The sequence below is a fragment of the Oncorhynchus gorbuscha genome, linkage group LG03 (assembly GCF_021184085.1).
Source record: "Oncorhynchus gorbuscha isolate QuinsamMale2020 ecotype Even-year linkage group LG03, OgorEven_v1.0, whole genome shotgun sequence".
Classification (NCBI taxonomy): Eukaryota; Metazoa; Chordata; class Actinopteri; order Salmoniformes; family Salmonidae; genus Oncorhynchus; species Oncorhynchus gorbuscha.
In genome coordinates, this window is record NC_060175.1 from 66,701,934 (window position 1) to 66,726,560 (window position 24,627).

Sequence of the window (24,627 nt, forward strand, 5' to 3'; positions counted from 1 at the left end):
TACACTGTACCTTTTTATTGCGCAAACACTACTTCAAGACTCAACTCAGTCAGGTGGAGAGCTGATCCCCTTCCTATCGGACTTCAGGGCAGAGAGACGGGGCACAATCAGCAGTGTGAGCAGTATTTCCTACTTGAACTCCTAGCTTAATTGAACAAGCCAGTGGAGAATACAGTGTGAGCAGGAACTGTGCCTGATTGCCACATCTGAGTTTCACAGTATGTTATACATAGAGAGGGAAGGGTAGAGAGAGAGCCTGTAAAAGCTCATCTAAATCATTTATTGACCTTAGCATTGCCACAACACTGAGTTCATTTTGACTTTACGTTTCCCCATAACATCCTCAAAACAACCACGGTCATCGTTCCTCTCTCTACCATACTTAACTATGGCAACTACAGTAACAGTTGATCATGTTCGTACCAAAGCAAGCTAATACTGCCTCATGCTATTGGTCCCTCCCAGTGCAGTGATATTTGGCCTTGAGCGTGTGGGACCGCCAGGCAACAGTACAGGTCATGGGATCGATAAATGACATAGGTGACCAACTAAGAGTGATTCACATAGAAATATAATACATAGAATGGATGTGGTAAGTAAGATGATGCACGTTGTGTCCATTCTATTTCTATGGGCTGTCCTGTCTTTGAGTCGGGTGGAGGTTGATTGTTGACTCTTGGGATGTTTTTAGGGGACAGGGGAGGAAGAGGGTTGTCCCAGTGCTACTGAAACAGTGTTTTGTCCAGGCCTAATGAACCCTTTTCGAACCCTTTCCTTTTTGTTAGTTTGTTTTCTACCCCTGAGTTGAAGGACAAGAGGTGGGGACTTTGACAAAGATAAAAATAACATTTCCCCTTGAATAAAAAAAAATCTAAAATCAATGGCTGTTTTGATTAGTTGTATGCGGTATTAGTGCAGCTTTCTTTACCTGTGCTGTCAAAACTGTGATTACCATTGGCTGATTGTCATTGAGCAGATGTTGACCAATGAAAGTCTTAGAGGATGTTGAGCGCAAGCAGCCACAGATACCCACAAACTTTCATACAGGAGAGGATTCGTAGCTCTGTTCCTCCATGCACTGTCATGAAGGAGTTGCAGTGCCAAACATACAGGAACTTGGTAGCTACAGCCACGTCCTCTGAATTGTTAAAGGCCACCATTGAGATGGGTGCGTGGGTTGACTGACTCACTCAATGACCCTGTGATCGGAAACAGCGTCGCTCCTCGGGCAGAGTGGCTCTCTCCCAGATCATTACATGTACGCGTGCATATGGGAAAGGGACTAGCAAGTTAAATCACACTGCATACGAGAGAACAGGGAAGGATCCTACCAGGCGAGGGAGGAGTTAGGATAGGGCAAAGGTCATGGATGTCTGAAGACCTGTTATGCCGACAAAAGTGTACCGACAGAAAGTTTTTAAAAAATGACTGGTGCCTAATAACGTTCCAGTAACATAAAAAAAAACATATCTGGATATTCCTTTGACCTCATATGTCCTAATAATGATACTGTAATGTTAGCTGATGTAGAAAAACGTTTCAAAAGGTAACACAAGGAAAACGTTTATAGTTATCATTGTATTGCTTTGGTTGATGTACTGAAATGATGCAAAATACAAGGTTTACCAAAAATACAAACACACTATCAAATATTTGGCAGCTAGACACTATTCCGTAACAATATACCCGATCCCGGATATTCAGTTACTGTCCCCAAGGTCTCCTGAATGATCTAAGGTCTACTGAATGCTCTTACTGAGTGACAGTAGCTAATTACTGAAACAAAACTCCCTATTCTTTCCTTGCGGGTATTACCATTTCATTCCTCTGGAGGGAGGCAACAGCTCAACTGTACCAGTTGAAAGGCAGACGTCAATTGACTACATGATACAGTAGCTCCAAAAAATATAGCATGCTATGACGAAAGTGGCTGTTTATCAAACCACAAGAGTCCTTACAATAGCCCCAATGGTCTTGGGATCGTGGGAATGCGTGTCTTACTGCAGGATAGGAAATCAGAATAAGCTGAACTCCCGGTCCGTCATTGACATCTCTTTCACGAACCTGAGGGAAAAGGAGTAGGCAGAGTGAGAACAAGGCCACTGGCACATCTGACTTCCAAGAAACAAATTGTAAAGCTAAAGTCAGACATGACACTCACTTGGTCATCTCACTGTTCTTGCGGGGGAATCGTCTGACTTGGGTCCAGCGTTCCTGTGTATTCTGTTGGCCTCCATTGGGCATCCACCATCCATACTGCTGGCTGTCTGTCAGGGGCACTGAGTACAGCTGGTTTGGGGCTAGGGAAGAGAGAGCCCATGTCAGTCAATACTGATCCTAGGGATGATACGTGTATTCCATTAATGCAAAAAGAAGGTCACATAAACTGACATCTGGGTGTCTGAACCCGTTTGACCATCTCTCTGTATCGCTCCTGGCTCCCCTGGTGTATGTCTGGGCTGAAAGGAGGTGGCTGGTTGTAGATGCTGCAGGTATCAGTGCATTTTGGGGGTCCCCTCTGGGCTTGGATAGGGGGCAGTCTTGACTGTTTGGTACAGCTCCTTAAATCAACCTCATCTGTAAAGGTCAGGGAGTCTGGCGTGCTTTTACCTTCAAATGATTATCCATGTCAGCACAGATTAAATAACAAAGTTTATATCATAATTTACAGACTGACAAATGTGGAATTATTATAATTGAACATTAATAATTGAACATTTAGCTAAAATGTTCATATTTAGAAATAATAACCAAGGTAAAAAAAAAATGTTCCTCAATGTTATTCTGTTACTACACAGTTCTTCCGGTAAATGAGTTTTTGGAAAAATGTCTTTGGAAATTAAAAGTAATCCATGTGCATAGTAGAGTTATCTTGTTTGTTAAACTTTGAAATCAATGTTTTTTGTTTGGTATGGCTATATTTTAAAGTGAAACATCTGAATCTCAGCGTAATTCCGTTACTATGGAATTGCCCAAACCAAAGGCCAATGTAGATCGAATTAACAAAGCCCTTGTCACTCACCGCGGTGGGAAGCAGACGCTCGTGGATTCACTAGCATCTTGTCTCCGATGGGATTTTGATAGCCCAAATTTGTTATCCCGAAGAAAGCCATCAAGTACCGTCGCCAGCAACAGTCTGAAGCTGTCCAGGATAGCATAAAAACGTGGGCAAGTCAAGGCAAGCGCTCTGTAAATAAATCACAATGTCTTCTGTTTTACACGGAACCATGGTAACAAGTGCCAACCATCAGCTGGACTTCCGCCTATCAGTGGGTGGAGCCGGAGTTAGCGCTATTTTGAATCCTTGGCACGTCCCTATCCTCCCTAAACCCAACCGGTCTACAGGATCGGTGAGTCTTTTTTAAATTATTTTTATTAACAACAAATCAATACATAAAGCACATGAGGGAACACAAGCAGACATAGATTTCAAACAATAGACAATCGAGCTAGGGGGTACAATATCACATTACAATTACACAAGGACCTTAAGGGACATGCATATACTTACAATTCTAACAACTTTTTTGTTAGTAGAGCATTTAACCGTCTTAAAATACAGTTCAATTTCTTTTTGTAGGGTACGAAAATGTGGTTTTTTGTTTGTAAATTTACATCCATGTATATGAAATTTGGTCAAAAAATGTATTACATAAAAATGTTTCCGCTTATTTCTATTGTATGTAAAGAATCCAAACAGTACATCTCTCCACAATAGTGTAAAATAGGATCGGTGAGTCCACCGCGCTAACGCAGGCTAATGTGACTCTTAAGGATCTGCTCCTTTTTCCATTTTTGCCTAAAATGACAACCCAAACCTAACTGTTTGTAGCTCAGGACCTGAAGCAAGGATATGCATATTATTGATAATATTTCAAAGGGAACACTTTGAAATTTGTGGAAATTTTAAATTAATGTAGGAGAATATAACACATTAGATCTGGTAAAAAAAAGGTTATTTCTTCATATATTTTTTTGTACCATCATCTTTGAAATGCAAGAGAAAGGCCATAATGTATTATTCCAGCCCAAGAGCAATTTAGATTTTGGCCACTAGATGGAAGCAGTGTATGTGCAAAGCTTTATACTGATCCAATGAACCATTGCATTTATGTTCAAAATGTTGTATCAAGACTGCCCAAATGTGCCTAATTGGGTTATTAATACATGTTCAAGTTCATAACTGTTCACTCTCCTCAAACAATAGTATGGTATTCTTTCACTGTAATAGCTACTGTAGATGTATTGTTACTTACAACCTCATGCTCATGTGACAAAGTGAAAATGAAGAGTTTCCATCAACCTCACCCGCAATGTAGATATCGAAGAACACCGCAGTTCGCGGCTAGACTAGTGGGTGAAACCATTCACTTCAAGAAAAAGTGTGATACAAATAAAGTTTCCTTTCATTATGTGTTGTTGAATTCATAAGAATATTTGCTGCCATTGTAGTAAGGTTGGCATACGAGAGGTCTTCGGACCATTTTCGTATTATTTTCTTTGAAAGAACAACTAGTGGGTTTTTGAGTGCTTCTCCCTGATTTGGGATGTTGGTCTGCCTGCTCCTCAGTCTGAGAGAGATATTCTGAGAGCAGGTTTGTGTCCTCTTCCTCTGTATATAAAAACTGTTTAAAACTGTCACAATAGTGTCAAAGTCAATAGCGAATGTGATTATCTTACTACCTTAATAAGTTTATATAAAAAGAGTTGTGTTTGTGCTCTGTATTTATGGATTAATATCACTTCACATTGAGGACATGTATCATTACTGTTGCTCATATCTAAAATATATATTGTGTCCTACCTAACCAGTGAACGTGTGGCTGTGACCGTCCTGTCAATGCCTGTCACCACGGTTTGATATATTTTACTGCAGGTATGCTTTTCTGCATTTAAATTATTATTTTTTTATCAACGCATGTATACTATATGATCACTTTGTGGATTGAGTCTGAGAGATATTCTGAGAGCAGTGAACATGTGGCTGTGACCGTCCTGTCAATGCCTGTCATCACTGTTTGATATCTTTCACTGCAGATCAAAACCGAGTCAACTTGAAGTGTGGGTGTCCATGTGCCTTTCTTCTGAGGGGCTATGTGACGTTGGTTACACTCATTTTAACCAACCCTACCCTTACATAACCCTTACATTAACCGTCCCAAGTATCCCATTTAGACTTTGCCGTGGAGCCTGGGCGAAGAAGCAGGGGTCTGTTCAAAAGGTTGAGATATAAAGGTTGAGATATAATTGCATTTTGACAGATGCTCTTCTTGCTCCATTATTTATTTTAAATTGAACAATGTGCTTGAGACAAAAGGTGAGCAGGGAAGATGTAACAACAGGTACATTAAGAACGATGATATGCTGCAAAGTTTTTATTCGGATCCCCATTAGCTGGGGCGGCAGGTAGCCTAGTGGTTAGAGTGTTGGGCGAGTATCTGAAAGGTTTGCCAGGTCAAATCCATGAGCTGATAAGGTCAATAATCTGAACAACCCACTGTTCCTAGGCTGTCATTCTAAATAAGAGTTTGTTAAATAAAATAATCTGTTGAGGAAGCAGCAGTGGAGAACATGACAAAATACGGAACACTAATGGACAAGAACAGCAACACAAATGTAAACTAAGACCACAATGACTAAGAAAACATATTACTATTTTTTTAAAGAAGAAAGAGAAAATACATTTTAAAAATCAACATTGTGCTCTATTTGCCAGTTTAACATCTTATTTCAAATAATGCATGTACTGTGTTTATTGTAGGCACTGTGACAAATGTTCTTTATAGTGGTTCAGATGGAACAATAAATAGACCACAAATGTAGGTGAATATAACACAATAGATATGATAGAAGAAAATCCAAAGGAAAATCAACCGGAATTTTGTTTTTTGACAGACAATGCTCTTACAATGGATTGTATAGGGGCTTACTGAATTCTGGCTCCCAGGATGCAATTCCTATGGCTTCCACAGGGTGTCAGCAGTCTATGTTTAAGGTTTCAGGCTTGTAACTTCCAAAACAAATAAGAAATATCAGTTTTAGTACCTTGACACAGTCTTGGAAATTCGTGTTTGGTCGCGCCATGAAGACAAGACGCACCTGCTAAAGTCGGTTTCTTATGGAACATACTTATTTCCGTAATAGATATTCTAATTTGATTACATTTTAGGGTATCTGAGGAGTAAATAGAAACTTATTTTGACTTGTTGAAACAAAGTTTAGTGGTAGATTTTTGGTAGAGTCCTTTCTCAGCATGTTGAACGAGTGGATTACTCAAATCGATGGCGCCAACGAAACAGACTTTTTGGGATATAAAGAAGGATTTATCAAGCAAAACGACACTACATGTTATAGCATGTCATAACATGTTATAACATGTTATTTGGATGACAGATCAGAGTAAGATTTTCAAAAAGTAACAAATATTTAATCGCTATTTGTATTTTATTTTGATGTGGGGCGCCGTCCTCAAACAATCACATTACATGATTTCGCTGTAATAGCTACTGTAAATCGGACGGTGCAGTTAGATTTACAATAATTTAAGCTTTCAACCGATATAAGACACTTGTATGTAAATGTTTAATATCCATAATATTTATGATTATTTATTTGAATTTCGTGCCCTCCAGCTTCACCGGAAGTTGTCCCGCTAGCGGGACGCTTAGCCCTAAGAAGATTTATCGTAGTTCAAAAGGCACATAATAAATAGACAACAAATGTTTCCAATACAAACTTGGTGCATATGGGACATTTGGGTCTCTTTTCCTACAATAATGCTGTTAGACACACTGGCTTTATGTCTGTAAAGAAATCAGTGTCTTCAGACTCTGAGCAATATTATGACTGGCATGCATTCCTTTACCTGTTTTTCTTACGGTAAACATATTTGTTCCAGCTATTTATAATAAATGAATGAGGAACTTGTGTACTGAGACATGACGTCGTAGCCTCATCCTCTGTTATGTAGAGATATGAGTGAGATGGCTCTGGACTCCAGTTCAGCATAAGGAAGTGTTAAGGTTAGTGCTTCGGAAGACTCTTTTTATTGTTTGATAAATGGGTGTGGTCAGAGGTGCCGTGTCAAACATGGGCTTCCAGGTCGGTGGTCCCCTGCCCCCTCCCTCAGTGCCTGGGACTAACCCCCCTGTCTGACGCTGCCTACCTGTGTTCTACACCTGGAGAGTTCCCTACAGGACCCTGAGGGCCCCGGAGCCTATGGTCAACCCTTTATGTCGGGCAGGATGACCCCTGCACTCCCCTGCACTCCATCACTCTCCTTCTTGGTCAAATAGCCCTTACAGAGCCTGGAAGTGTGTTTTGGGTCATAGTCCTGTTAAAAAAAAAATTATAGTCCCACTAAGCGCAAACCAGCTGGGAGCGGCCACAGGCTCGAGTGGTCACGATGGGGCAGACGAAAATTCCAAATAGTATCCGTAAAGTTCGTAGAAACATGTCAAACGTTTTTTATAATCAATCCTCAGGTTGTTTTTACAATAAATAATTGATAATATTTAAACCGGACCGTAGCTTTTTCAATAGGAGTGAGAGAGAAAATGTCTGCTCCAAGCTGCTCACTGTTCACACCATGTGGAATCCATAGGAAAAGGAATCTGGTTGATATCCCTTTAAATGGAGGGAAGGCATGCAATGGAAAAGAGAGGTTTCAGGAAAAACTGCACTTCCTGGTTGGATATTCCTCAGGTTTTCGCCTGCAATATCAGTTATGTTATACTCACAGACAATATTTTGACAGTTTGGAAACTTTAGAGTGTTTTCTATCCTAATCTGACAATTATATGCATATTCTAGATACTAGGCCTAAGAAATAGGCAGTTTCATTTGGGTATGTTTTTCATCCAAACATCAAAATACTGCCCCCTACACTCAAGAGGTTAAGTACTGCAGTGCATCTCCTCCTCATGAACTGCATTAGATTTGCCTGTGAGATGTTACCCCACTCTTCCACCAAGACACCTATAATAATATATGCCATTTAGCAGACGCTTTGATCCAAAGCGACTTACAGTCATGTGTGCATACATTCTACGTATGGGTGGTCCCGGGGATCGAACCCACTACCCTGGCGTTACAAGCGCCATGCTCTACCAACTGAGCTACAGAAGGACCTGCAAGTTCCCAGACATTTCTGGGGGGAATGGACCTAGCCCTCACCCTCTGATCAAACAGGTCCCAGACATGCTCAATGGGATTGAGATCTGGGCTCTTCGCTGGCCATGGCAGAACATTGACAGGAAATCACGTACACAACGAGCAGTATGGCTGGTGGCAATGTCATGCTGGAGGGTCATATCAGGATGAGCCTGTAGGATGGGTACCACATGAGGGAGGAGGATGTCTTTCCTGTAACAACAAGCTTAGTCCGATGACGCTGTGACACACTGCAACAGACCATGTGGGACCCTCCACCTCCAAATCGATCCCGCTCCAGAGTACAGGCCTCTGTCTAACACTCATTCCTTTGATGATAAACACGAATCTGACCATCACCCCTGGTGAGACAAAACCACCTACAAGCCCTCAATTCAGCCACTCTCAGCCTATTGTGGACAGTCTGAGCACTATTGGAGGGATTGTGCATTCCTGGTGCCGTTGTTGTTGCCATTCTGTATCTGTCCCGCAGGTGTGATGTTCAGATGTACCGATCCTGTGCAGGTGTTGTTACACATGGTCTGCCACTGCAAGGACGAGCTTTTCGTATTGACTGTGTCTTAAAGTAATGATGGACTGTTGTTTCTCGTTGCTTATTTGAGCTGTTCTTGCCATAATATGGACTTGATATTTTATTAAATAGGGCTATCTTCTGTATACCACCCCAACCCTGTCATAACACAACTGATTGGCTCAAACGTATTAAGAAGGAAAGTGATTACACAAATTAACAAGGCAATTGAAATGCATTCCAGGTGACTACCTCCTGAAGATGGTTGAGATAAAAAATATATATTTTACCAGGCAAGTCAGTTAAGAACTAATTCTTATTTTACAATGACGGCCTACCTCGGCCAACCCCTCTCCTGACCCATACGATGCTCAGCCAATTGTGCAAAGCCCTATGGGATTCCCGATCACGGCTAGTTGTGATACAGCCCGAAATCAAACCAGTGTCTGTAGTGACACCTCTAGCACTGAGATGCAGTGCCTTAGACCGCTAGACCACTCGGGAGCCCAAATGCCAAGAGTGTGCAAAGCTGTCATCAATGTAAAGGATGGCTACTTTGAAGAATTTCAAATATAAAATATTTTCTGTTTTGACCTTTTTTGGTCTCTTCCATATGTTTTATTTCATAGTTCTGATGTCTTCACTATTATTCTAAAATGTATAAAATAGAAAAAATAAAGAAAAACCCTGGAATGAGTAGGTGTCCAAACTTTGACTGGTACTGTATATCATAATAATATAATTGTTTCAGTGTCAGCAACCGTTTACAGCATCCTGCACACTACTCCTGCCTCCCTGCTCACAAAGATACTACTGCCGAATGATTCTAGCACAGATTGTGGTACAGAAGGTGTTATAAGCCTGACTGAAAGTGGCAGACTGTCCTGGCCTTAAATAGCCTTACTGAAGAGCTCAGTGACTTTCATTGTGGCACCGTTATAGGATGCCATCTTTCCGGCAAGTCTGCCCTGTTAGAGCTGCCATGGTCAACTGTAAGTGCTGTCATTGTGATGTGGAAACAACGGCTCAGCCACAAAGGGGTAGACCACACAAGTTCACAGAACGAGTGCTGAAACGCGGAGCGTGTAAACATTTTCTGTCCTTGGTTGCAACACTCACTACTGAGTTCCAAACTGCCTCTGAAAGCAACCTCAGCACAAGAACTGTTCGCCGGGAGCTTCATGAAATGGGTTTCCATGGCCCAGCAGCCACACACAAGCCTAAGATCACCATGCACAATGCCAAGTGTCCGCTGGAGTGGTGTAAAGCTCGCCGCCATTGGACTCTGGAGCATTCTCTGGAGTGATGAATCGCGCTTCACCATCTGGCAGTACGACGGAGGAATCTGGGTTTGGCGGATGTCAGGAGAACGCTACCTGCCCCAATGTATAGTGCCAACTGTAAAGTTTGGTGGATGAGGAATAATGGGGAGGGCTCTTTCCTGTTTCAGCATGGCAATGCTCCAGTGTACAAAGTGAGATCCATACACATATGGTTTGTCAAGATCAGTGCGGAAGAACTTGACTCTCCTTGACAGAGCCCTGACCTCAACCACATCGAACACCTTTGGGATAAATTGGAACGCCGACTGCGAGCCAGGCCTAATCGCCCAACATCAGTGATCAACCTCACTAATGCTCGTGTGGCTGAATGGAAGCAAGTTTCTGCAGCAATGTTCCAACACGTCGGTGATCGCCCACAACCAGGTGCACTTAGTCGATGTCTGGAAGGACGACTACAAGCAGATCTTCTTCCACAGGAACAAGAGGGTTGCCACCATAGCCAAAGAGGTTGGGAATTGGGAGGTTGTGAAATGACATTGTAGTGCTAGGACAACAACCTATACCCTCAATGTCTGCAAAACAAAGGAGTTGATTGTTGATGTCAGGAAGCGGAGGAGGGAACATGCCCGATTCATGTCAATCGGACTGCAGTAGAGAAAGTCAGTCGTTTTAAGTTCCTCTGTGTCCACAACACCGATGACTTGACATGGACCAACAACAACACCACTCTTGTCAAGAGGGTGCAACACCACCTTAACGTCCTAAACCGGCTTAAGAAATTCCCACCCATCCAGGACATCTACTTGAAACGGTGCCCGGGGAAGTCCCGCAGCATCATCAAAAACCGCACACGCCCCAGCCACGAGCTGTTCACTCCTTTACCGTCGGAGCATGAGGTCTGACACCAACAGGCTCAAGGACAGTTTCTATCTACAAGCCATCAGACTGCAGAACACAAACTGGACCGACCACCTGCACTGAGTGTCCACACCGTTGCACTCAATCACACACGTAAACATTCATGCTACACACACATCACAATTGCTGCTACCAGACTCTTATTTACTATTGTTAATACTTCACAATTTAAACACTTGCCCCCCAATCCAAATACATGTGTATATATTGTCCTATAAATTGTGCCTGCCTGTATACATGCCATTTAGCAGACACTTTTACACAAAGCGGCTTATAGTAATGCGTGCATATATTTTACGTATGGGTGGTCCCGGAAATCGAACCCACTACCGTTACAAGCACCATGCTCCATCAATTGAGCTAAGTATTATACTTATGCTAAAATGTCAATTCTACTCAGCCATTTACTTTATGTTTGTATTTGTATATTTTTTATTATTTCTTGTTGTTGCATTGTCAAGAAGGACCCTGCAAGTAAGCAGTTTGCTGGGCCGCATATACCATATGTATCCTGTAAAAGCCACTAATAAAACTTGAAACTTGAATAGTGTTTCCTCACAAACCTTTTTACACATGATAATTGGTGATCTAGGTTCTGTTCTCACACTATTGCACATATTGCTCAGCTGTGGTATTGCACTGTTATCCTGCACTTAAAGGGCAATTCTGCCTCTTTACAACCTCATCTTCAGCACCAAACCAGTATCCACTTATGTGAAAACAGTGAGTTTCTATTATCTGTGAGTAAAAAGATAAGAAAAAAGGTCCTAAAAAAAATGACATTAGATGGTAATCTTGAAAGCAAAAAAAAACGTGTTTCTTGCTCACCCCCCCCCCCAAAAAAAATCACTGTTAACTTTTGATGATGGGTAGAACTTTTTCACATTATATTTTTTTCTAGGAATGTGCTATTTCACATATGTTGACAGTCGTACTGTGCTGGAGATAATGAAAATGACGACAAAAAGTGGTGGAATTGCCCTTTAACCCTAATTTGACTATGGCTGACCCTGTAAAAAAGAAAAACACACATTTCACTGCAGCTATTCGGTGTACGCAACAAAAAAACAAAAATGACACAGCAATCTTTGCTTTATTTTTCTTCTTCCTGTTCGCTCAGAACAAATATGGTGACATCTCAGAAAGCCTCAAACTTAAAGAGAAGCTGCAAAAATGTCACATGGTACTTGCACAAGGTCTATGTTCAATTTATTTCACTTTCATTAGAATGTGGATTGTCAGTTTTTAATTACTCATCTACTTTTTTAATCTATATTCTGCCAAAAAGCATTTTATCAGCTCAAGAACTCTGGCTCTAAGACTTTCCTGGGTGTGGGAGAAAAGAATAAGGGCGGGAAACCAGTTATCTTGCACATGCCACAACATGGGAGGAAACCAGGTACTTTAGTATAAATCATGTACAATATACAGAGCCATGTGTGTGCAGGTTCCACATAATTGCCACAGTTTTTTTTCTAACATAACATTTCTGCGTGTAGTATTTTGAGTACACATCCCACTAAGCTGTGTCTGCATGTGACCCCTGGGGCAGTGCATGTGACCCCTGGAGCAGTACTGGTTGTTACTGAACTCTCTCGACTGTAGAAATGCGGTGGACACTGCGCAAGTGTGGAATTTCACACCTGTACGTGACCATGACATTCTAAACGGTCAAGATATATTTTATTAGGGTTAGTTTATTTCACAATGATAATAACAATGATAATAAATAAATCTCTTTTTCACTGTTCTGGAAGTCTTATTGTGGGTCTTGTACATGGGTTTGTTCCATATACAGTATTTGGAGACCATTTTGGAAGTCATTTTCTCCTCTCCAGGACAAAAGGACAAAACACTGATTGTTGTCTTATATTGCAGCACAAGAACATGAACTACTTTACAGTATATACATGCTGTTACGCACAGCTTGGCTATATTAATGCTGCACTGTTTTTTAGGAGGCAAGTGCAGAACAGAGCATTGTGGTCACTTGCAGTGCACAATAGCCTTTTATTCTGCTCAACATTGTTCTAATTATGTTGTGTGTGTGTGTATATGGTGCTCTCTCCTGAAGAATCGCTCTTCTGGCAAATGCTTGACAGTAGACTGAGATAAAGTGGTGATGAATGGCTGTGACTCAGCCAGCTGAACAATGGGATCCATGGACGAAGGTGGACTTGGAAGGTGGACTCCCCATGATGCACTTTTTTGATGACAACACATGAATTTATGAAATATGGCACACTGCCCAGTTTGAATGAATATTTTGTATTATTTATTTATTAAAAGGAAGAAGTTGAAAATGTTGAGGCTTTTGAAGATCTTTTGTAGAGGTTCCCAATTAGAGGAACGTGTGATCGTTTCTGTTTTGGCACTAGTGCTTTACACACTCCGAAATACACATTTCAATTTGTGAGATTCTTTACAATTCACCATCCCAAACGACATTTGTTTTGCTTCAAGTTTTTTGTGTACTGTGTGTCGCATATATTCTAGCTATCCTCGCTATTTGAGCTATGTTACAATTACTACCAAGTGTGTTAACACTATTTGCGCGATGCATAGGGTGCTTTATTTTTCCCCCACCAGAGCGGATTCGCTTCCCTGAACCGTCGTTCTCTACAATAGCATGAAGAATTAAACCAAGCATAAACATATACATCGTTCTAATAATCCCCTCTGAAATAAAGTATTTTCAGATAATGGACTAAGGACATCTTCCATACCAGATGATGACCTGTTGACCTTTAGTATGTAGCATTTGAAGTGTTTGCCTTTTGGTATCTCTTCCATGTTCGTTCATGCGGTTTAATACATGACTGTATTGATAATCCCAGTCAGTATTGGCCTCTAGTAGCCTACTACTACTGATCCACTTAATGTACATGTCAGTGTGCTAGTTCTTCACTTTGATTGGTGTATTATTCTCTGAAGAGTGCACACTAGAACTCCACCCCATCCATCTTTTTTTTTGTCTTTGGGAATGTGCCGTCACTGAAGCCATCGGTAATGGGAAGTGCATCGAGCGCTGGTGAGTTTCTCTTTAAACCAATAAAATCACTGAATTCCGTTGTGTCATTTTAACAGGGAAGAAGGAAACTGCGATCGAGATGCACTGCAAGTAGCCTGGTGATTTACAGAAGTGTCGGTTGGGGTTTGCGCTGTAATCGCCGCTTTCTCAGTTAAAGTGAATCGTTTGAATTGGAAATGGCTGGAAGTAAGTGTTGTTTATAAAATAAAATAAAAAGGTATTGCTCTGCCTACTACGAACACATTGACAGCTAGCCGCGCGTTAACGGGTCATTTTGCTGCTGACTGCATGCTTGTCATTCTGTCAAAACAGCCACGACTATGATGCTGGGATGTTTTAGCTAACGTCTGTTTGGTGTTTTGTTGTTAAAGAAACTCGTGTCATTTCATAGTTAGATAGTTACTTTGGTGGGTAACCTAGGTCCACATCTTTTGTACAGAGCGTGGCTAGTTTGCTAGCGAGCTAACCTAACGTCTTCGTGTACAGGTGCAAATTCGTCAAAGTTAGCTAGCTTGGCTAGCTAAACGTACCCCGTGTTATTTGTGGTCACAGCACGGCTAGATGGGTTGAGCCCTTTTAAATAAGGGATTGGGTGGAGGATTTTGCTAATAACATTAGAGTGGGTGGTGTGTTGTGACTATTTGTGTTTGCAAAGTGGAGAATGCTTATCCCGAGAGAGGTGCACATTCTGTAAACTGTAGCTAGCTAGCTAATATTACATTGACCGTTTAATTATCTCTCCCTGCTCTTGTTGTGGGTCCTCTCTCTCCCTGACCCAAGAGAGACCCGCCGGTGGTGCCATTGCACAACAAGGACCTGGTATGCTTATGATTACTAGCGCTTACAGAAATAGTGATGTAACTGTGTCGTCTTGCATGTAGATTTTGTGTATTTCTAAGTGGACTTATTTAGTCTATTCCACTTTCATATGTGACAAAACATCGATTTATAGCAATGCATCTTGATTTAGAAGAGGTATACACAGACTTAAGTCTTTAAGATAAGAATATTACTATTTTTGAAGGTGGCACACGTCTCGATTTCGTACCAGCCATATGAGAAAAGGTTGGCCTAATATGGTGTAATATCTTTACCATATGATTTGTGTTTATGGTGGTTTTATAGACTCTATAAAGGCTGTGTTTTTAAGTGTCCTTTTCAAGTAAAGTGGCATTTGTCAAACATATTTAGGGCTAAAACTGTTGTCCTGAAAAGAAAACGACAAGTGCTTCCTGAAAGTAGATCTACATTTTCCAAATATCCGTTCCTCTATGTCCAATATTACTGCCTATAGCACACACGGAGGTACAACTAAGAATGTTACAATCTATTGTTCTTTCACTTATTGGTGCCACCCTCCTCTATTTATCCCAAGGCGGTTTTGCTGAATGTCTAGAAAGTTCATTGTTTGAAAGCAGTGTTTAACTTGTTTTGTGTTTGGAAAGTGGTTGTGTCTGTCTGTACTCCATTGGTATGAATCATGGTCAGTCAGTGCCCAGAGCAGTGCTCTAGTCTATTTGTGTAATGCTATGATATTCAACAAATAGTTTTTACTTGAAGTCACGCCTTCAATAGGCCTACGCTATTAAACTAGATCACAGTGTACTGCATTGTTCTTGTGTTGAACGTGTGTGTGTGTTCCTCCTACAGGTGTTCTCATAAATGTTAGGCCAATCAATCCTGTTCTCGATAATAACTTGTCTTTTGACATTTACCTTTGCCTAGGAAAAATGAGCTCCATTCCCCTCTCTCGGTCCGAGGTGTTTGGAGAGCTGCGGAAGGAGCTGCATGAGGATGAGGAGTTCCGTCAGTCCGACGCTCACATCTTCATCATCATGGGAGCATCGGTGAGGGGGGGGGGGATTCTTTGATAATTTGATCAATGACCCTGCATGGTTTAGACCTTCAAAGCACTGTCAAAAAGGATTTGTATTGTTACAAAAGTTGTTTGAGTAAATGGAAGTGTGTGAGTTGGATGCTTACTGGAGAGAGTGACTAACCAAATACGTGAATCCGATTGTGAACATCTAACCTTTTTGTGGACATTTATGAAATGCTTGGAAAAATGTATGAGGGATTATGAAATGAAACCTGTAATGCATTCTTTAGCTAGGTTTCCATTATATTGGTGACAGATTTTCATGGGAATATTCTCAAATCTGCATAAAAACAATATGCGTATTTTCAATAATGTTGTTTCCATAAAATGTACTTTTTGCATATAAAAGGCTGTGCGAGATGACGACGTGCACATAAAAATTAATTATTATTATTATGGACAAAAGAGCCATATTATTTTTTTATATGTCATGACAGCCGAGCACCGAGCATCGATCCTCGATATTTATTGAAAAGGAGCATCAAGCTCATCACCTTGCACTTTCACCACCCTGTGAAGTTCATCACTTATTTCATCAGTAGCCTAATAAACTGCATGCTTTCCTGATGAGTTGTAGTGGGAGGACCACACAACATGTCATCGCGGGACTCCAAGCTTACTTCCATATGATGGTTGTTATATCAATGTTTGTGTGTAAAAGTGTTTCCACCAACAATTCTCGCAATATTAATTTGACCGACACAGAAATATTCCACCTTGTGTAGCGTGTTGTTTTGTCGACATTTGGAAAGTTTACCGAAAAATGTTCTCTTACCATCAGGCTTGTCATTACTTTTAATTAAAAAATAATAATAATTATCCGACATGTACTTTACTCGTATAAAAAGGTTGGTTAATGAGGAAGGCCAGATTAATCCAGTGCCTTAGATTTGCCAAACTATTTACTAAATGTAGGCTACCAAACTGCAGAATCTGTTATAACTATTTTATAAACACTTTATACTAGATTTTAGGTGGACATAGAAGGAAACACATTTTGTGAGAAAGTGTGTGTTGAAAATTTAAAACGGAAAAGAGGTTGCACATGACTGTTTTGAGGAAATGTCTAAATTTCATTGAGACACATAACAGCGCTTGTGTAACTAAGCAACCCCAGAATCACTTGAGCTTTCTGTAGTCTGGCCTTGATACAGAGAACATATCAAGGTTCCTGATTGTTGGTTATGGTTTGGACACAGGCTGTTTGTTAGCCAATCATGGTCAGCTCAGACTAATTGTGAGGCAATCATTTGGTCACGGACAGTTTGTTGGCCAATCATGGTGTAAGAACGGATCTTTTGTTGACCAATTGTTTTGAGAGCTCAGCATAATGACCAAGATACCCAGTCATTTAGAGTGAGTTTAACGAACCAGAATTTCATATTTCCCACAGCCTATAATAATTGATTCTCCTTTCAATACCTACTAAGATTATCAATCCAGTGACTAAGTCCAGTCACTCCGAAGTTGCATTTTCTTATACTATTTCCTTCTCTAGGAATGACACCCTCTCTAGGCCTACACAGTTTATTTCCTGTTTCCTTGTTCTCTGCTGACTTGTAAGATGTGCCTAGTTGCTGATAAAGTGCGGGAGAGTAGTTCTGATTTTTAATTATTCCGCCGACTTCACTTCCATTTACTTTCTCCTGCTCTATTTACTTTTGTTTGAAAGGAGTGGAACGAGGGCTGAATAGTGCAGTGTCACTGTCTGTCAGCAGTTTCCTGTCATAGCAATAGAGGCAAGTCTGGAATCAGGATGGGGGAAGGGTAATGGTAAGGCAGAGCTGTGGTTTTTAGGAACAGTGATTGTGCTACAAAAGGCTATGCATAGGCTACTGTAAAATATGCTTTGTTTCCAATGCTGCAGTCTGTCCTTGTCACTCCACAAGCACAAACCAATCACCAGCTAAACCAATCACCAGCTAAACCAATCACCAGCTGGTGTTGCACGTGCACACCACCTCACTGAACATGGCCTCATTGCAGTTGCTGTGCCAATGAAAGGGTTCAGTAAATATTGCATGCTTACCTTGGTACAGGCTTGCTGGATGGTACTTCGCCTAATGGTGATGTAAGATTGTAGGCCAAATATTCATCTGTTGATACATGGCACAGGAACATGGTCACATTTCCAATTATTGAAGGTAATCTCTATGTTCACTTCATTGAAGCAATGAAAACAGCCTAGTTTCTCTCACCATGACTATCTAATAAGGCTTATGTTTCATCTCGTGACTCCAAGTTTACTTTGATATGATGGTTATTATATCAATATTTGTGCATAAACACGTTTCCACAACCATTTCTTGTATCATTAACACAAAGATCCCACCATGTCGAACAATATCTGTCGACATTTATAAAATTGTACGGAAACGTCCTGTTTTCATCACAGCTGTGGTGATAATCTTTTATATGGTATGACTTAACTTGCATAAAAACTGTGGATGGAAATGTGGTAATTGAGATGGTGTGTGTGTGTGAGTCTCCTTTTGTGAAAGGGAGAGAGGAATATAGTGGGATCGGTGTTCATGCCTCGTCATGAATGGAACAGTGAAGAGAGATGTTTGCCGAGTCACCCTACATTTGCATTTTTCTCTCAGCTGAGGCGGGACAGTAGGCCAGCATTTCATAGCACATCAGTTTAAAGGTGTAACTCGATGTGCCATTTTAAAGGCACACTAAGCAAATGATTCAGCAAACCAACACACCTCTCTGGAATAGGAGACAGATAAGCTCACAAAGAACAGCTAATAAGGCTGTTCGGATGAATGATTTATTTTTGAAGCATTTCCTCAAGTGACAAACATCAGATAACCCAGCATTCGCTGGAAAACATTACTGAGGAACCTGTGGAATAGTGGTGCTGAAACTAGTGAGGAATGCTTTGTTAGAATTATTATTATTATTTTTTTTGTGTTCCTCAGTTATTGTTCCTGTATTGATGTTTAACAGTGTAGCTCTGTCATCTATAGATTTATTTATTTATTATTCTCTGTGGTGATAGGTAATCTCTCATTTATACCATACCAGCTTTCGTAAGGGTTATTGCCTTCAGAATATTCTTTGGCTTTGTACTCTGCCAGTTTTCCTCAGGCTGTGTCGCTGCTGATGCCTCTCTGTAGTAAGCAGTGCTCCCAGTTGGATTACTGCTATTGCGTAAATCCTAAATAGGCCACTACAGCCTACTAGTAACTGTCCAAACTGCAACTAGCAGTAGTATCAAGTAAGGAACCCTTTTATTTATAGCCTTGTTTACTGTACTAGTAATCGCCACACTGACAGACCTTGAATGAACTGTTATATAGGCCAGGGGCCTCTGTTTCAACTAACATTTTAGTGGTGACTAATCTCTGTTTTACAATGCTCTTTAGGGGGATCTAGCCAAAAAGAAAATCTACCCAACTCTATGGTGAGTATGTGTAGCCCAGGGCAGTTGTGCGGTGTCACGTAATAAGACTAATTATGACCCCCCCCCCCACCCCCCCCCCACTCAGGTGGTTGTTTAGAGATGGGCTCCTTCCTGAACAGACTCACTTTGTGGGCTTTGCCCGCTCTGACCTCACAGTGGATGCCATCAAAACTGCCTGTATGCCCTATCTGAAGGTAAGACTTTCCCATTAACACACCATCTAGCATTACACAAGGACCCACAGTTAATGCATTTGTGTTTGTGCATGTGCTAAACACCAATGACATCATTCCTATCTCTGTGGTCCCAGGTGGCAGACTCTGAGGCTGAGCGGTTGTCTGTGTTCTTCAGCCGTAACTCTTATGTCAGTGGGAAGTACGCGGATGAGAGTGCCTTCTCCAACCTCCACACCCACCTGCTGTCCCTGCCCGGGGGTGGTGAGGCCAACCGCCTCTTCTACCTGGCCCTGCCGCCCAGCATCTACCACGATGTCACCAAGAACATTAAGCACCACTGCATGAGCACCAAGTCAGTGAGCCTGTTCTGTCTACTGTAGTTCTGACGGTCTGTCTCAGACTCCCTCTCCTCTGAATCCTTCTCTATTGGTGGAGACTGGGACAGGCCTTGTCATATTTAATCCACTTGTTGTATATGTAATTGGTATTGTCTGGGAAAGGTTGGTCATGAGATGAAAGTTCCTCTCTTCTGCTGTTAAATAACCAAAACAGGCTGAACTCCCCTCCCTATCTGTGTGTGTTTAGTAGGGGCTGGAACAGGGTGATTGTGGAGAAGCCTTTTGGTCGTGACCTGCAGAGCTCTGAGGAGCTGTCCACCCACCTCTCCTCCCTGTTTACTGAGGATCAGATCTACCGCATAGACCATTACCTGGGCAAGGAGATGGTGCAGAACCTCATGGTCCTCAGGTACAGAGTTGAGAGAACATGAATAAACCTTGTCACAGACAGCTGTGTCTCTCAGCTATGTCCATGTCAATAAGTCTTGAGTTTAAACGGTGGTAAATGTTCCAGGTTTGGGAACCGGATCTTTGGGCCAATCTGGAACCGGGACAGCATAGCGAGTGTGGTCCTCACCTTCAAAGAACCCTTCGGCACCCAGGGCCGAGGCGGCTACTTTGATGACTTTGGCATTATCCGGTAGGGGGAATTGCCTTAGTGCTTAATGAAATCAAAACCTCAATGAAGGCATTTATTCTTGCCATCTTCTACTAGTCCGTCTAACTTCTCACCACCAATTCCGTATTTTCTTTAGTGATGTCATGCAGAACCACTTGCTCCAGATGCTCTCTCTGGTTGCCATGGAGAAGCCGGCCTCCACCAGCTCTGATGATGTCAGGGATGAAAAGGTACAGTAACATGGGCACAACCTGGTTAAAGCCCAAAACACGTATCTACTTGACTTTACCATTGGCTCCTCTAGAAAACTACTGATATCATCTTTATAAGTAAAAAAAAAAAAAACAACGGAATCAACAATTGGTCTTCAAACCTATCACTTCATACTTACTCTCCCTGACCACTGTCTCCCCCCTGCAGGTGAAGGTGCTGAAGTGCATCGCCCCCATTACCATGTCAGATGTGGTGTTGGGGCAGTACGTGGGCGACCCAGAGGGAGAAGGGGACGCCAAGCTGGGTTACCTTGATGACCCCACTGTCCCCAAAGGCTCCACCCAGGCCACCTTTGCCACAGCTGTGCTCTACGTGCACAACGAGCGCTGGGATGGTGAGAACCTCTGCTTTCTCTCTCCATCGCATGGTGTTGCTTGTTGTGCTTTCGCTGTCTGGTCAAACCAGCTCACTACTCAGTGATAACTCTTAAAGGCCCAGTGCAGTGAAAAACGGGATTATATGTTTTTGTTTTATCTGTACTGTACCAGTCAAAAGTTTGGACACACCTATTCATTCAAAGGTTTTTCTTTATTTTTCACTATTTTCGACACTTTGGAATAAGTACTGTAAGTATTGGTATTGGTACTGTATTTCCACACGGAGGTTCAAATAAAATTATGAAAGTTATGATAATGCCCTTAGTATAAGAGCTATTTGAGAAGACAGCCAGAGATTTCAGAGATTTTTGGTGGGAGGTAGTTTTGGCCTTCCATCGTCGCATCACCATGTGGTAAATGAGTTAGACCAATAATAAAGAGTTCCAAACCTCTCTGCCAATAACAACACATTTTCAGTTTCCCCCTCCTTGCTCAAACCCCTTTGACAGTATTCGCAAAATTCTTGCTTGAGAAATTTCTCTTTTCTAAGAAGCATTATTTTTTATTTTTGACCATTGTTTTCAATTAAAATCACAGTAAGGTACTTAATTGTTACCCAGAAATGATTTGATAGAGATAAAAACGTCTGCATTGGACATTTTTTAAATAACTATTTGTTCATCCAAAAGGTGTTCCCTTCATCCTGCGTTGCGGCAAAGCCCTGAATGAGCGGAAAGCAGAGGTCCGGTTGCAGTTCACCGACGTCCCGGGGGATATCTTTGGCGCGCAGTGTCGTAGGAATGAGCTGGTGGTGCGCGTGCAGCCCAACGAGGCCGTCTACGCCAAAATGATGAGCAAGAAACCAGGAGTGTACTTCCACCCCGAGGAGACGGAGCTAGACCTCACCTACAAGAGCAGATACAAGGTGAGATACTGAATGAACACACACCCAATCATTCCTAGAAAAGGGACACCCACACACACTACCTCGCCACCCTCTCCAATTTTAGCAACCCATATGCAGGCACAAATGTTATTTGCTCCATTTTCACTGTAATCTTCTCTCCTCAGGATGTGAAGTTGCCAGACGCCTACGAGCGTCTCATCCTGGACGTCTTCTGTGGCAGCCAGATGCACTTTGTCAGAAGGTCAGTCCGTCTGTCTCGGCAGTTCCCTCTGTTGCCATGTTTTGTGTTATGTAAATAAGACCATGGACATGCATTAGGGTTGGGCCGTATCCAGATTTCCCACCCTGTTTCTGTACCATATTATAGTATTACTGGAAGTGCACACAAGGGGGGTGCACTCCCAGGTAGGGGTGTGCAGAGTACTCGGACAGAAGGAGTATCGTAGCAGATATGGCGAATTTTCAGAATACGATTATGACAAGTATTTTATATATATTTTTGTAATTATGTCAATTATCTTTTTCACTCAAACCGTGTGAAGCGCTGTGTGATCCGAACTATTGTCTAGGTCTGTCTTAAGAAAACGGGCGGGGTATCTGTTGAGCCTGCTGCAACGATTGGATTAGACCAAGCCCCCCCCCAAAAAAAAATCTGTATTGAAAATCATACCATCAGCATTTTGAAATACCCCAGTGTACAGTATATCGCCCAAGCCTAACATGCATTATTCTGTCCACTACATAGTGCCATAAGGTTGCTTCTCCCATTGGCTGCATTACTGTATGTGGTACTGTCCCTTACATTATATTTTCTCTTAGTGATGAGCTGAGGGAAGCCTGGAGGATCTTTACGCCTCTCCTTCATCAGATAGAGAATGAGAAGACTCCCCCCACACCCTACAAATATGGAAGGTAAGATTTACCAGTCAGTTTAACAACTGACATCTCATGTCAATAGTCACATTCATTTGTCAGGGATATTGTTATTGTTGTGATGGATTTGTTCCTTTCCTTCCTAGCCGGGGTCCAACGGAAGCGGACGAGCTCTCAAAGAGGGTCGGTTTCCGTTACGAAGGAACATACAAATGGGTCAACCCCCACCGACTGTGAGAGAGGGATGGGTAGAGAAAGGAGGCAGGGTGGGGTAAATGAGTAGCGTTACGTTGCAATATGTTTGAATGTCTTCTTTGGGTCTGGTGGTTTCTACTAATGCTCTTTCCTTTCCAGACCTGTCACGGCAACTGCCAAGAAAGACTAGGAAATATGGAAAGGAAGCTATTTAATAGTATTGGAGCATAGCCTAGGTCTCAGGTACTACATTAATGCTCTGGTGTCACTTGTATCTGTCAGGTCTTAACTAGGGAGGGAGGAGGTGCTTAACCACTGGGGAACAAGGGAAGAGCGAGTGAACACTAGCCCAATTCTGTTTCAACTTTTACTTCTCATCATGGATTCAGAAGCTGTGGATGCGATCCGATTCTCTACCCTTCACCCAGGAGTGAGCACTTACTTCCAACATACTCATCACACCAGTCCATCCCATAAGGGGGAGGGGAAGGGGGGGGTGTACAATTGCAAACCTCAGACTGGGAGAGTGGTAGAGAATAGGACTGATTACATTGAATGGGTATAAGCATGGGCTGGAGAGGTTTCCACTTTCTTCAGTACACACTTCAGGCAGAGAAACAGAATTAGGCTACTCCTAGACAAAACATTCTACAGCTCTGTGATCAGCTAGTGATCATAGCTACCAAAAGTTAGATCTGGGTGTTTTTACATGGAGACTGAGAACAAAACATGGGTTAACCTGTTTTACTGGTGGGAATTACAATGAATGTCTACTATCCTCTGCTATTATCACCTGTATTAAAGGGGTACTTCGAGATTTTGGCAATGAGGCCAAAACTTGTGGATACCGTTATGTCTGTTCAGTATGAAGGAAGTTAGAGGTAGTTTCGTGAGACCCTGTTAACTACTGTAGTGTTCGCATGAATGACTGGCATGGCTTAATCTTTGAGACAAGCATATGCTACTAGCAGGATCAATCAGGTATCTGCTATTATGCTAGTAGATACCTATAGACTTCGTCATTGCGCTAACGCTAGTTAACATTTGCTTGCCCGACTACCTCTAACGTCCTTCATACTGGACACAGACACAAATGGTAGCCATGAGTCCATCTGACTCTGGGGAAGTAAATGAAGTGCCTCATTGCCAAAATCCCAAAGTATCCCTTTAACAGATTAAGTTTTTTTTCTATTAATGTAATCTTTTTGTTTTTCTTATGCTATTTTGGACCAAGCAAAATCATGAATGCATAATTGTTGCGTTGAAGTGGGTTTAAAGCATGGTGGTTGAATGCAGGGGTCAATATTTTCTGCAGGCAGTTTCCTCTTCAATTTCTTACAAAGCAAAATTGTACAAGAACAAGGCTTTAGTGTGCTTAATTCCAAGAAAAGAGCTGTGACTTTCATTCCTTTTTGTTTACATTTTCAGGCCTATTAAGTTACTGATGTTTGTTTAGAAACAATGTCTGTCACAGGGTCAACATATGATGCCATCTTTATAATGACGTACTTTATTGCTATAGACCAAACATTAATGTTATATTTCCAAACTTGCAATAAACCAGTAATTTCTTCAGTGTGCATTCTCAATTGATACTGGTATTTTGTGTTAAGGGGTGTGTGTGTGTGTGTGTGTGTGTGTGTGTGTGTGTACACACACAACCAGTGAAGTTTGGACACCTACTCATTCCAAGGTTTCTTTTCACTTTTCTACATTGTACAAT

At 41.7% G+C, this 24,627-nt stretch overlaps 2 protein-coding genes across 8 annotated transcripts; one reads left to right on the forward strand and one right to left on the reverse strand.

Annotated features, from left to right (window-relative positions):
* Nucleotides 1–1,559: 1,559 nt before the first annotated feature.
* On the reverse strand, nucleotides 1,560–3,249 carry LOC124031732 (testis-expressed protein 49-like). Its single transcript, XM_046343338.1, has 4 exons — nucleotides 3,023–3,249; nucleotides 2,392–2,610; nucleotides 2,162–2,300; nucleotides 1,560–2,064 (listed from the first exon to the last, which is right to left on the reverse strand). Exons 1-4 carry the CDS (start codon nucleotides 3,156–3,158, stop codon nucleotides 2,016–2,018), a joined length of 543 nt encoding a protein of 180 aa, XP_046199294.1. The 5' UTR covers nucleotides 3,159–3,249; the 3' UTR covers nucleotides 1,560–2,015.
* Nucleotides 3,250–13,789: 10,540 nt separating this feature from the next.
* Nucleotides 13,790–24,484, forward strand: g6pd (glucose-6-phosphate dehydrogenase). Of its 7 annotated transcripts, none has more exons than XM_046343340.1 (14): nucleotides 13,831–13,915; nucleotides 14,696–14,734; nucleotides 15,641–15,762; nucleotides 19,169–19,206; nucleotides 19,292–19,400; nucleotides 19,517–19,734; nucleotides 19,971–20,129; nucleotides 20,235–20,360; nucleotides 20,476–20,569; nucleotides 20,760–20,946; nucleotides 21,619–21,854; nucleotides 22,001–22,077; nucleotides 22,656–22,748; nucleotides 22,856–24,484. In XM_046343340.1, the coding sequence occupies exons 1-14, from the start codon at nucleotides 13,894–13,896 to the stop codon at nucleotides 22,944–22,946; spliced, it is 1,611 nt and encodes a 536-aa protein (XP_046199296.1). In that variant the 5' UTR covers nucleotides 13,831–13,893; the 3' UTR covers nucleotides 22,947–24,484. The 7 variants fall into 7 exon arrangements, with proteins under 7 accessions (XP_046199299.1, XP_046199298.1, XP_046199296.1 ...); XM_046343339.1 differs by having other exon boundaries at nucleotides 13,833–13,915; nucleotides 19,968–20,129; XM_046343341.1 differs by lacking the exon at nucleotides 13,831–13,915 and adding an exon at nucleotides 13,951–14,101 and having other exon boundaries at nucleotides 19,968–20,129.
* Nucleotides 24,485–24,627: the final 143 nt, after the last annotated feature.

Coding starts and splice junctions, on each gene's coding strand:
- g6pd (XM_046343339.1), top strand. CDS start 13,894: ATGGGAAGTGCATCGAGCGCTG. Junction 20,361..20,475: donor GATGACTTTGGCATTATCCG/GTAGGGGGAATT, acceptor TATTTTCTTTAG/TGATGTCATGCAGAACCACT. Junction 22,078..22,655: donor CAGATGCACTTTGTCAGAAG/GTCAGTCCGTCT, acceptor ATTTTCTCTTAG/TGATGAGCTGAGGGAAGCCT.
- LOC124031732 (XM_046343338.1), bottom strand. CDS start 3,158: ATGCTATCCTGGACAGCTTCAGACTGTTGCTGGCGACGGTACTTGATG. Junction 2,301..2,391: donor ACGGGTTCAGACACCCAGAT/GTCAGTTTATGT, acceptor TCTCTTCCCTAG/CCCCAAACCAGCTGTACTCA. Junction 2,065..2,161: donor AAGAACAGTGAGATGACCAA/GTGAGTGTCATG, acceptor CTTTTCCCTCAG/GTTCGTGAAAGAGATGTCAA.